This window comes from Peromyscus leucopus, unplaced genomic scaffold, assembly GCF_004664715.2.
Source record: "Peromyscus leucopus breed LL Stock unplaced genomic scaffold, UCI_PerLeu_2.1 scaffold_347, whole genome shotgun sequence".
Classification (NCBI taxonomy): domain Eukaryota; kingdom Metazoa; phylum Chordata; class Mammalia; order Rodentia; family Cricetidae; genus Peromyscus; species Peromyscus leucopus.
This window is the reverse complement of record NW_023505230.1, coordinates 132,297-145,786: the sequence shown is the minus strand read 5'-3', so window position 1 is coordinate 145,786 and position 13,490 is coordinate 132,297. Positions and strand designations below refer to the sequence as shown.

General features: G+C 43.0%; 1 protein-coding gene across 1 annotated transcript; it reads left to right on the top strand.

Annotated features, from left to right (window-relative positions):
- Window positions 1-8: 8 nt before the first annotated feature.
- Window positions 9-1,775, top strand: LOC114697493 (muscarinic acetylcholine receptor M5-like; the record flags this gene model as incomplete). Its single annotated transcript, XM_037201917.1, has 1 exon — window positions 9-1,775. A coding segment is annotated over one exon (1,095 nt), but the record flags the coding sequence as incomplete, so codon positions are not given.
- Window positions 1,776-13,490: the final 11,715 nt, after the last annotated feature.

The following is a 13,490-nucleotide window of genomic DNA, read 5'->3' as shown; positions in this document are numbered from 1 at the left end:
TTCTTTGCTGGCAGTACTTGGTTGGGAAGCGGACAGTACCACCTGATGAGTGCCAGATCCAATTCCTCTCCGAGCCCACCATTACTTTCGGCACTGCCATCGCCGCCTTCTACATCCCTGTCTCTGTCATGACCATCCTCTACTGCCGGATCTACCGTGAAACCGAGAAGCGAACCAAGGACCTGGCTGACCTCCAGGGTTCTGATTCTGTGGTAGAAGCCAAGAAGAGAAAGCCGGCTCACAGGACCCTGCTCAGATCTTTCTTTAGCTGCCCTAGACCCAGCCTGGCCCAGAGGGAAAGGGATCAGGCCTCCTGGTCATCTTCCCGCAGAAGAACCTCAACAACAGGAAAGCCAGACCAGGCCACTGGCCTAAGTGTTGACTGGGACAAGACTGAGCAAGTCACTACCTGTAGCAGCTACCCCTCCTCAGAGGATGAGGCCAAGCCCACCACTGACCCTGTCTTTCAAGTGGTCTACAAGAATCAGGCTAAGGAAAGCCCGAGGAAGGAATTCAGCACCGAAGAGATGAAGGAAACTTTTGTGACCGCTCAGACTGAAAACAATGACTATGACACTCCCAAATACTTCCTGTCTCCGGCTGCTGCGCACAGACTCAAGAGTCAGAAGTGTGTTGCCTATAAGTTCCAATTGGTGGTAAAAGCTGACGGGACCCAGGAGACTAACAATGGCTGTCGCAAGGTGAAAATCATGCCCTGTACCTTCCCGGTGTCCAAGGACCCTTCAACAAGAGGCCTGGATCCCAACCTCAGCCATCAAATGACCAAACGAAAGAGAATGGTCCTAATCAAAGAGAGAAAAGCAGCCCAGACCTTGAGTGCCATTCTCTTGGCCTTCATCATCACATGGACCCCTTACAACATCATGGTCCTGGTTTCCACCTTCTGTGACAAGTGTGTCCCTGTCACCCTGTGGCACTTGGGTTACTGGTTGTGCTATGTCAACAGCACTATCAACCCCATCTGCTATGCTCTCTGCAACAGAACCTTCAGGAAGACCTTTAAGATGCTGCTTCTCTGCCGGTGGAAAAAGAAAAAAGTGGAAGAGAAATTGTATTGGCAAGGGAACAGCAAGCTACCCTGAAAAGTCAGTAACTTCACTGGAAAGAAAAATGGCCACAGTCTGGTTTGCTTGTTTTGAAGAACATCATCTGCCATTCCGAGTCCCCAAAGACTTGTCCAGGCTCAAGTCTGTTGTCAAAATGAAGCGTCACACACACAGCCACTGCTGCCATGTGAAGTGAGTCTTGTCTATTACCAAGGCCACCTGGTGCCACTAGCGTTTGCTGGTGAAGCAGAAAGACAGACTCAGGGTCCTTCTCTGGAAATACACTTGAGTCATTGTGGACAATGACTTTGGGAACTGTTCTGTGAAGAACAGTTGGGGCCAGACTGGAAATCTTCCCCTGGGGCATTCTGTCATAGAGCATTGTGCAATATGTATGTGTCTATATGAAACCAGTGAAAATCAAGGAGAATGTAAGCCCCTGTCACCTCTGGATAAGAGTGGTATTCAACTGGCTTCTAAGAATATCACCCTTCGTAATTTAATCAGCATTTATTATGCAGCTATCATGTGCTTTGTACTGTGGCATGTTTTTCTGTTCATATGCCAAATGATGTTCTTACTCTCCCTTTCCTAACTCTGACAACTCCCATGCCCAGTGAAACCATGGTGATTCCCACAGACCATCCGTCTCTCAGAACCCTGAGTCAAGAAAAGTGCTGACGTTGGCACACTTGCATGCTTGGTTTCCTAGAGGGCTTCTGTTCTGCTACTAATGATGATCGAGTTTCCAGACAGTTATTTTCATGTTTTACCAATGAGGTAACTCTTTCTCTAAACAAATATTGTGTCTCATTTTTGGTGCCCATTTGGAGTCATTTATGAAGTATGCTGTGTTCTCAGCAGAAACTGATTGTATAACAGCCCTATCTAGTAAGGATTCTCTTCAGGATATTGAATGCTGGGTCTTTTATGTTGTTTTTAGGAGAAGTGCTTTTAATCTCCTCTCAGGACAAACCAGACACAAAACGTGGAAAAACAAATATGATTCCTACCATGCTTTCAATTTTCCTTAAGAGTCTTTGAAGTTCCCAATCCTCCTCATCCAGACCCAGACACGCGCAGATCACTGTCTTGTGTAGGGAAAGAAGTGCTACTTGGGCAAAAGGAAGGGAGTGTTCTTCCTTCCTTCCTTCCTTCCTTCCTTCCTTCCTCCCTCCCTTCCTTCTTTCTTCCTCTCTTCCTTCCTTCCTTTCTTCCTCCCTCTCTCCCTTTTTCTTTCTTTCTTTCTTTCTTTCTTTCTTTCTTTCTTTCTTTCTTTCTTTCTTTCCTTCTTTCTTTCTTATCAGTCTTTCATATTTGAAAGAAATGACTTCCTTGCCCAGTCTATCCCAAGGGACTAGAAGTGAGAAGCTCAGAAATGCAGAGTTGAGGGTTGAGTGCAGCTGGTTATGCCCTTAAACATGAACACTTTGGCTAGGAGGAGCCCAGTGATACATGCACGAAGCACTGGATTCAACCCTCAGCACCAAAGCAAACATTGTTTAAATGTAAGTTTCGTCTTAAAAATTAAGAGTAAAAGCTGGGCGGCATTGGCGCATGCCTTTAATCCCAGTATTTGGGAGGCAGAGCCAGGCAGATCTCTGTGAGTTTGAGGCCAGCCTGGGCTACAGAGCGAGATCCAGGACAGGCACCAAAACTACAAGGAGAACCCTGTCTCAAAAAAAACAAACAAACAAACAAACAAACAAAAACAAAACAAAAAACTAAGTGTAAGGTATAGTGACATAAAAACAAAAAAGTATTAACATGCATTATGCCCACTCAAATTATTTAAAAACAGAATTTAACTGAAGTATTTTTTTGTTTTTTGTTTTTGGTTTTTTTTGTTTTGTTTTGTTTTGTTTTTCCAAGACAGGGTTTCTCTGTGTAGTTTTGGTGCTTGTCCTGGATCTCACTTTGTAGACCAGGCTGGCTTGAACTCACAGAGATCCTAACTGAAGTATTTTTATATAAACAAACTGGAAGCAGAGTGATGCTCAGTAGAGAGTACTTGCCAGCATGCTCCAAGCCCTGGCTTGAGCTTTAGAACCAGGAGAGGGGAAAACTGAACCTAAGATGCTTCTTTGATGATTTCAAAAATAAACACATGCACAAGAAATTAAAGGTGTGAAATAAGTTAAATTAATGAAAGATCCACAATAAAAGCTGTGCAGTGCTACATGGAGAGCTGGCAGGTGGAAAGTCCTGTCAGGAACTTTCTAGTCAAATTTTGCTATCATTTGACGCTGTGTTAAAGAATTCTCTACAGGAAACATACCTGTAATCCCAGCACGTGAGTAGTGGAGGCAGCTTTGTCTATAGCAAGATCCTATTTCAAAAAGAAAAAAAAATCTGGATTTCATTTCACTCAGTAGAAGCCAGCTCTCTTTTAACCTCATTTTTTTTTAAAGAGGATGGAAAGAAGAAGAAGAGGAGGAGGAGAATTAGCCTGGTTTCTTGGGAATTAGATGTGTACCTGAGTTCTCCCTCCAACCCTGGAAGAACAGAGTTACATGCCAAGGAGCCTTTGGGATGGGAACTCTTGGGTAGGACAAGGCTAATCCACCCAGGCCTCTATTCTAGCCCTGCAGAGACCTGATGTTGAGATGGAGCATGTTTGGTGTACCGTAGTGTGGAGCCTTTGTGAAGGCAGGTTGACACCTGCCAAGAATTTAGTAGAAAATACTAATTGGCTCAATCTGAGACAGAAGTTCCCAGGCCTATGTGATACCAGAAGGTGTGACTTTATTAAAAAAACCTGCTCTACCAGCTCTAGATGTACTTGGTTCTTTTCCTTTAAGGCCTTGGCTGCTGCAGAATTGGAAATCTTTCTATGAAAATGGCATTTTAATCCTGTATTGGGTATTCATCACTCACAATAGAGGGATAACCCAGTTAAAGCAAAGGACCCAGAACTAGAGTGGAGAGAGTATTGCTCCATGGTCACACAGAATTAGCCTTTTTTAACTTATCTTTTGTGAAACTGATTCTTATTGACTTTGAAAAGTAGCCAGGTTTACAGGGCTACTCATGCCCCATTAACATAGACAAAGCATACCCTCAAACCGTTAGAGGAAACTAAAGTGTCCTAGAGTCAGGACCTTGAGTGGGGCCTTCAGAATGCAAAGATTCTATTGTAAACTACAGGTACGGGGTAAGTGCGTGGAGTATGAGCTGACCTGATCCTAGTCTCCTGAGTTCTGTCTGTGAGGAACTACGTTCACTTTAACTGGCTATCTATAGGATGATATAATGTTGCTAATAATGTGATTTGTTTCTCTTTGGGCTGTGAATTTGGTGACCCGTCCCGGTTTTCCGTTCATGTTTTGGTTAAACAAAGCATGTTGTCAGCCTTCCTCCTTTGCTCCTCTGGTGAGTGTCCTCTGAGGATGACGCTGCAGTTCTTTGTGACTGTGAAATCTGTACCTAAACCCCTGGGTGGGGGCTCACAGCTGTCTACTATAAATACCGGAATCACAGCAAAGCATATTGTACTCATGTTGTTCTGGATATTAAAGAAATTTAACCACATAGTGATTCCATGAAAAGTGTTAAAACTGGAGAATGTCCTCTGGTTAGCATGATGGACCCAATCTGTACCAGGGTCTTCCTCAGCTCTGCATGGCCTTCCCTTTGAAGATAGGGTTCACAATATGAAATTACACGTCCTTGTTGCTACTTCCTGTGATTTGCCATTCCAGCTACCAATGATCAAATTAAGATTAAACAATGATGATAAAAAAAAAAAGTCTGTGGCTAAAATTCTTCTTTTCTCCTATAGGGCAAGGGTGAGGGACAGACCTGGAAGCCCAGCTCTTCTCGGACAGAGGCCTGTGCCAAAGGGAACAGCCTCACTTTCTCCCCTCTCATTTCATTACCAATTTGTGATTGTAATTTTCATCTCCTCCATGTCATCTCATCAGTAAAGTTCAAGATCATGCAAGCTCTTCACTAATCTAAGAAGTCTAGACAGGAGTGGATAAATGTGTCAGAAAGAGCCAGAAGCACATTTTAAAAAGAAGAAATTCTTTTGAATTTTGAACTTATCTAAAAGCTGAAGAAATACTACAAACAACTCTTTACTCTTCATCTATTTCATAAACCCATTACAATGTTGTCCTGTTAGCATGCACCCTCTCAGTGTGCTCTGTGTGCTGGCACACGATTTTTTTTCTCAACTGTCTTAGAGTAGGCTGTCTCCATGTGTCTATTCGCCTTGGCATGTCTCAGTGTGTGTTTCTCAAGAACAAGGTTACTTTATGTAACCTCTGCACAAAAAACCAGAAATCAAGAAATTTGATGTTGCTACAATGTCGTTCTCTGGTCTATAGACTACTCAAGTTTCACGATGTGTACAAATGCTGTCCGTTACACGAATTTCTTTTCCAGTTCAGGATCTAATCTAGGACCAAACAGAACACTGTGCTATAGCCTGCCATGGCCTGTTTAGAACCCTTTAATCTAGAGGAGGGTCTCAGCTTTTCTTCGCCTCTCATTGTGTGTGCATTTTCAGGCCTTCTGCATGCTACGCCAGCAGTCTTCTGTTATCTGCAGATTCAGTCCACGATGGTCTTGCACATTCGTTCCCCTTCTGTTGAGACAGAGTCTGGTTGTTTTGGTACTCATGATTCTCGTCTTAGCTTCTTGAGGGCTGGGACTTTAGGCATTAGCCGCTCCCCATCCCAATTGAATTTCTTTTTAATAAGTAAAATATTAATGTTTGTAAAAGTCAAAACTACAAACAGGTTTACTCCGAGAAGCGTCCCTCTGTCCTCTATTTCTTTTATCCCATTCCATCATTGTGGAGATAATAATCTCTGTTTTTTTCCCTTTGTTTTGTTAACAAAACAAACAACAAAGGCCAGGAGATGGCTCGACAGATACAGTTGCTAGCCTCCAACCTGAGTTTGATCCCTGGGACCCATGTGGAAGGAGAAACCAGTTCCTGCAAACTGTCCTCTGATGGCCACAAACAAAGTAAATAAATGTAAAAAGCTTTTAAAAATTCTTATAGCCATTTTTTCAGTGTTTGCATTCATTTTTAAAAAATCTTGCATAATTTTGATGTTTTAAGAACATCTACCACTTTTCTCTTTCTGTGAAAAATAAAGTTCTGACTTTTCCATAGTGATTACTTCCCAAATACCCATTCCCTAGGGCCCTCAATTTACAGAGCTGTGTGGACATTGAGTGTCTCTATAAAGCAATTCTTTGTTGGGTACTAGGTTCTAGAGTTCTCCATAAAGCTACACATATGGGTTCTAGAGAAGAAAACACATATGTCCCCTCCTGTAGCAATCTACCAATGAGCTAAAATCTCCAACCCCCATGAGTTACATCTTTTTTATATTTTGGTTTTGGGTTTTTTTGTTGTTGTTGTTTGTTTTTGTTTTTTCAAAACGGGTTTCTCTGTGTAGCTCTACCTGCCCTGGAACTCACTCTGTAGACCAGGCTGACTCGAATTCACAGAGATCCACCTGCCTCTGCCTCCTGAGTACTGGGATTAAAGGCGTGTGTCACCACCGCCTGGTGATTAGTTAGGTTTTTTTATTGCTGTGAAGAGACACCATGATCGTGGCAACTCTTACAAATAAAACATTTAATTGAGGTGGCTTACAGTTTCAGAGGTTCAGTCCATTATCATCTGGATGGGAATATGGTAGCATGCAGGCAGATGTGGTGCTGGAGCTGAGAGTCCTACATCTTGACTCAGAGGCAACAGGAAGTCAACTGACTGTCACACTGGGTGAAGCTTGAGAGAGATCTCAAAGCCTGCCCCCACAGTAACACACTTCCACCAACAAGACTGCACCTACACCAATAAGGCCACACCTCCTAATAGTGCCACTCCCTTTGGGGGCCATTTTCTTTCAAACCACCACAAATTTACTATAGAGACAGTAATTGAGCCGGTGGTGGTGGGGGTACACACCTTTAATCACAGCACTGGAGGCAGAGCCAGGCGGATCTCTGTGAGTTGGAGGCCAACCTGGGCTACAGAGTGAGTTCCAGGAAAGGCACAAAGCAACACAGAGAAACCCTGTCTCAAAAAACAAAAAAAAAACAAAAAGAAAGAAAGAGTAATTGATAACAGACAAAAGACCAACTGATATGTTCATGTTAAACTCAGAAAGGTCACAGTCATTATTATCCTCCAAGCGACTGCACTCATCTCACTTAGTAATTCATGAGTTAATGTGTGGGAGTTAGGAATACAACCTTAAATTCATCAGTGCTCAAAAATTAGGCAAAGAAAGCCAAAGCAAAATGAGCCTGGATTTTGCTCTTTGTGTCCGACAATCATCTATACTTACTTAATATCAGTATGCTTCATGGCTATCTATCTGCCAAAAAATCCTAATGCCTTTTTTATATGGATCCTAAACAAGTCTCAAACTACTAGACACCCACAAGGATGTTCTATGTTCCTTCTAAGAACAGCTGTCCCAAGAGTGTCATTTTCCCAGTCCTTGACTGTGCTTTTAGGAGCATGATCATCTTGTATAAATGCATCTGCATTGACATCCTAATAGAAGGAAAAGGCATCTTTACCTCTAACACAGAATGATGCAAATACATTCACTTATTCCAAATATCACAAGATGGGGATTGGTACTTATATTTAGCAGTCCTCATGTATCCAAAGATGGAAAAAGCTACCTTTGGTCAAAATCCACAAAGCTATTGATGATGATATGCTAACAATAGGCCAGATTCCCAACTCAGCAGTTTAGTAGATTGCTGTAAAAACACCACTTGCTGAAAGACAGCAGCAGGAAAGACAGATCAGACTTCCTCTGGTATTTGAGTACAACTCTCCTCCCTAGAAACCCAGTATTCTATGGATGGACAGTCCTCAGATGGACCTTTGACACCCAGGAGGTAGGGCCTATTGGGGAGACTAAGAAAAGATGAATTCTTTACCTCAAAAAAAAACAAACAAACAAACAAAAACCTGATACTAGATGGCTGGAGAGATGTCTTAGCCATTAAGAGCACTAGCTGCTCTTCCAGAGGATCCAGGTTCAATTCCTAGCACCCACATGGTGGCTTACAACTATCTATAAATCCAGTTCCAGGAGATCTAATGCTCTCTTCTGGTTTCTTCAGGTGCTAGGTGCACAAGCACACATGCAGGCAAAACACCCATTGGAAACAAACAAACAAAAACAACCTAAAGGACCAGGCAAGGTGCAGTTGGTGAAGTTCTGAGAACCTAAATTTAGATCCCCAGCATCTGCTTAAAAGCCAGTGTGCACCTATAACCCCATGACTGGGGAGAGGAAAACAAGAGCATTCCCAGGACTTGTTGGCCAGCCAGTCTAGCCAAACTGGCAAGCTCCAAATTCAGTGAGAACCCCTGTCTCAAAAAACAAGGTGAAAACAAACAAACAAACAAAGAAAAAACAAGGTGAGAGCGATTGAGAAAGAAGGTCCATGTCAATCTCTGGCCTGAACATGCACACACACACACACACACACACATGCATGAACACACATACACAAAATTATATTCAGTTTTGTTTATATTCACTATACTTTATAAGACAATGGTCAATATAGCAATACATATTGTCTTAGAAAACCAACAAATGAAAAATTACCAGGAATTCGGCCAGCTGGAGATGGCTGCAAAATATCTTAGCATCTACCCTTGAAATCTCATTGTGTACAGAGACACACCTTAAAATTATTATCATATTTAACTGTATAAAAGAATGTATCGTGATATTTTTATAGAAGCATATAATATACTTTGATCGTACCCACTCCAGTAGCCTCTCTTGTCCCTCTCCTTTTTTGGTGCCCTTTCACCTGTCAAATAGTCCTTCTACCTTCACTATCTTTGTATTTTAGTATTAGATTCTGTACACGAGAGAAGACACAAGCGTTTTTTTCTGCGTCTGGCGTATTTTTGCTTAACACGATAATCCGTAGTTTGATCCATTCTCCGCCAGCCACATGGTTTTGTTCATCTTCCTGGCTGATTCAATGCCATTGTGAATAGATAGCACATTTTCTTTATCCATTCATCCACTGATAGACACATCGACTGCTTCTAACACTTGGCTACATGCAGAGTGCTGCAATAAACCTGGAGGTGCTGGTATCCCCAGTGTGTGCTTTGACCCCTTCAGTTATGTGCATAGAAGGAGCTGACTCGTATGCTGGTTTTATTTTTTGTCCCTGAGGAACATCTTAGTGGGTCCAGCTTGGTTCTGAAGTTCCAACCCCCATGAGACTCTGGAACTGTCACGCCACTGCACAATGCCTGAATTAATTTACACTCCCATTAGTGGTGTATAAAGTTTGGTTTCCCCTGCACCCGCACCAGCGTCTATAAACACGTTTCATTTGAACTCACAGTGCTAGTAAGTACCATTTGGCCGTCCTTGAACAGAAAGCATCTGACCATTTAGACTCTTCAAAGAAGAAATCATAAGGCTTCAAGTGACACAGAAAGCTCCCACTCCTAACTAAAATATAGAGCAGAAAAGAGGCTGCACCTGTCAGTTTCTATCTCTGTTATATGCAATAGCACAGCTTAGAGGATAAGAAGAACACTGTCCTGAAGAATTCACATTTCTCTCACCACACTTTTAGATCCAAGAGTCCTCATCCAGGCAACCTGATTATCCTATGTCCAACAAATAATTATCCATCTATGCAGTGAGCTTGGGAGTGCAGAAGGGAATGGATACTGTTGCTCACCCTTCATGGATGTAGACAAACAGAATGACGAATGGAACAAGGAATAATACAAAGAAAATCATCACTCCAGTGGCGGCTGGGTTCTGCTCCTCCCCAAATACAAACATTTCCCTTCTCTAAGCCTCTTTTCTGCTGTTCTTAGGCACAGAAAGAAAACAATCAACAGATTCTGGGCCTGTAGGCAAAGGCTGGAAGAAAGGGTGAGAGGACAGTGACGAGATGCATGTGGACTGCAATATTCACCAAGTTCTCATCCACAGCCTGACAAATACAACCAAGAACTAGCTCAGAGTAGCCTCGAACTCTCTGTGTAGCTGAGGATGACTTTGAACATCTGATCCTCCTGCCCCCTCCCACACTGGTTGATTACTTGTGCTCATCACCACACTCATTTTATGTGGTGCCAAGGATTGAACCCAGACAGTGTTTTGTGCTTGCCACACAAGCTCTACCAACTGAGCTCCTTCCCCAGCCTGAGAGCAGTCTTTTCTTTCCCCACATTTGGTTCCTCGTTCACATGCTACATGTCAAGACGTGTTGAAAGACTGCTATTTTTAAAATATACCTGGTCTGTCCCAGATTCTGTTGGGAGCACAAAGGCCCTTCCGCTCACAGATAGCACTAAGGAAACCAGGAATGTTAAAAACATAAGGTTGTTTTTTCAAGGGAAAAGCTGAATAATCTGTTTTCTGCCTGAAGGCTGGAATGGAGGTGGCTAATAGCCTAGGTAACCCCTGTGTTATCTATAGGTCCAGGCTAGATCTGGCTCCCCTAAAGCAGGGCCTGATGTAGCTAATAGTCTAGATGACCTTTGCCTTATCTGTATGGCCAGGGGTTCCTCCAAGCTCCCACAACTAGGACCAGACATGGCTAATTTGTGCTATCTGTGTGACTGATAACACACCAGATCCTGCCCTAAGTCTTTAAGAGAACACATGTAGCCTATCTCTAGAATCAATTTTCATGGACAAAGTAACATTATTTTTTTTTTTTTTTTTTTTTTTTTTGGTTTTTCGAGACAGGGTTTCTCTCGTGTAGCTTTGCGCGCCTTTCCTGGAACTTGCTTTGGAGACCAGGCTGGCCTCAAACTCACAGAGATCCGCCTGCCTCTGCCTCCCGAGTGCTGGGATTAAAGGCGTGCGCCACCACCGCCCGCACATGTACTTTGAGATTGAGTTTTTATATTTGGCTTCTGGTGCACATAGGATATGTTATCTAGGAAACTTTATTAAGTGTACTGTACTTAAATATGTCTAAAATAAAACTGCCTGGTGTCAAACTCTAGAAGTTTGTACAAACACACCTACTTTGTGACTTGAATGTGTTTTGAACAGATTTCTTTCTTCTTGTCTCACGAAGACTGACACTTTGCTGGCCCTGGTGTCTGCAGAGACACCACACACTCCTCACGAAAGCCAGTAGCACGCATTACAGAGATGAAGAGCTGTCTGCAGAATTTCAGCCAACATACCTCAAAAGCAAGGCATAGTCACATTATGCTTTACAGGCATGTAAGTTGAAGCACATGAGAGAACAGAAAAGTGTGTCAGGTGGGGGAGCAGCTGTGCACAGGGTGTAGGCTAACCATGCTAACCAGAATAAGGAACTTCCAGGAGCCTTGCACAAGGGCACATATATTCTTTCCCACCCAGTTCCAAAGAGGATGCAGACAAAGGAAAGCTGTCTCTATGTACTGGCCCCCTGGACCTCATCCAAGATTTGAGCTGGGCTTGTAGCTATTACCACCCTGAAAGCTCCTGACTTCATTTGATCTTGGAAGCTACGCAGGGTCTTGCCTGGTTAGCTTCGAGTTCTGAGCCAAGAGAGTGGTGAGTGAGTAAGACAAGCAGGAAGGGGAGGCCTATGTTTTTCCAACTAACATTATCTTGCAGTCCCACTTTTCTTTTCGGCACTGGACGAGCCTGAGACTATGGCCTGGCACATGCTAGGGATGTGCCCTACCGCGTGAGCTTCAGCCCCACCCTGCCTTGTTACTCATCGTATTAGCTTCAGCCACTGTTTCAAACACAGATTGGCCTGACCTCAGTCTGGTTCAGTTCTCACTTCTTCCTCAAGCATGCCAGAGCTGATATACATGCTGACTCAGTCACTCTCCTTCCCTCAGTATTGGGTTTGAATCTAAGACCTCTCACATGCTAGGCAAGAAGCATTCCACCACTGAACTACATCCCAGCCTTTTTAAGATGTCCAACTAGTCATGCCCTTACTGTGACCTCAGTGTAGCCTAGGAAGGCCTTGAACTTGTGATCAGCTTCCTTAGTAGCTATTATACTGACTACCAGGTCACCAGGTACCATGTACCCAGGGTACTACTTTAGATTTTACAGGAACCCTAATCCAAGAAGAAGACAAAGTAATTTCAGGCTTGCAGTGCATCCAGGCAGCAATCTTTACAGTTAGCAGCCCAGTTCTGGGAGCACTTTCTTATTAGCTCAACCTCTTGTCAGTTCCTCCATAAATCACCCACTCACTCTCTACTAAACACACACACACACAGGAGTTACCCACTCTCGTCCCTTCTGCTTAATCTCTCTATAGTCCTTTCAACCTTACCTGGCATGGCACTTTTTCCTAAACTGTACTCTAGCTACCAAGGCAGGTCCACACTTAATTAGGACTTAGCCTCTTCCTTAAGCATTCATAATGGCACATGTTTGGAATCCCAGCATTTGGAAGCCTGAGGCAGGATTATCACATATTTGAGGCAAGCCTGGCTACATGAGTTCCAGGTAGACTGGAGTTCAAATAGGACTTTGTCTCAAAAACAAAAAAAGCAAAAGAGAAAGTTTGGACCAACCCTTTTGTGTGTTTTCTGATGATGTGTTAAAAAAGCAATACAGTTCCTTTATCCCAAGAGAGAAGGAAGCACTCTACTTGTCCAATACTGTGGCTTAAGAGCTTCTCTTTAATTAAAATAACCCATAAGGAAAAGTTGTTAAAAACTTTTGTGATTTACTGAAGTCAATTTAGATCTCCAAACTAAAACACTGTGCTGTTGTCCTGCTTTAACACTCTAAAAAGAACTCTAAGACTGTAAAGAGGAGCAATTCCCTATGACACTGAGGTTGGTTTTCCATCCTTGGGCCGGGAGGCATTGCTTTCTGGCTTGGCTGCTTTCCCCTGGCCACTCTTTGTTAGGATCTGTTCCTTCTGAGATAGGTGCTGGGATATTATCCATCTCTGTATTCTACTACAGACACAACACACAGCTGATAGATAACTAACTATGAAATGAACACAGGGATGAAACTAGAACTTAGTGGTAGGCTCTATACTGACCCACATGTCACACTCTAAATAATAAAATGATAACTGCATCAGGAACATGCATGCCACTTCACAATCAGGGACGTTCACTGTGAGTGCAGGGTTTTGGGATTTTTACTTTTGAAAAGTCTTACTCTGTAGCCCAGGCTGGCCTCAATCTCAAGGCCATCCTCCTGTATCAGCCATTTCAGTGCTAGTATTCCAAGTGTGAGCCACCACACTGTCTTAGGGTGGAAATTTTGAAACCTATGGCCCCATACATAAAAAACAGTGCATTGTGCTCTTAAGGACCAAGCACTTCTTTTTAAAAGCAGAGCTCAGATAAGGAAAGGATAAAAACTGCCCAGAAAAAGGAAAGTAGTAAAGAATGACAGAAGATAATTTTATCTCTGGATTAAGACCTCTTTAATATACATAATGTAT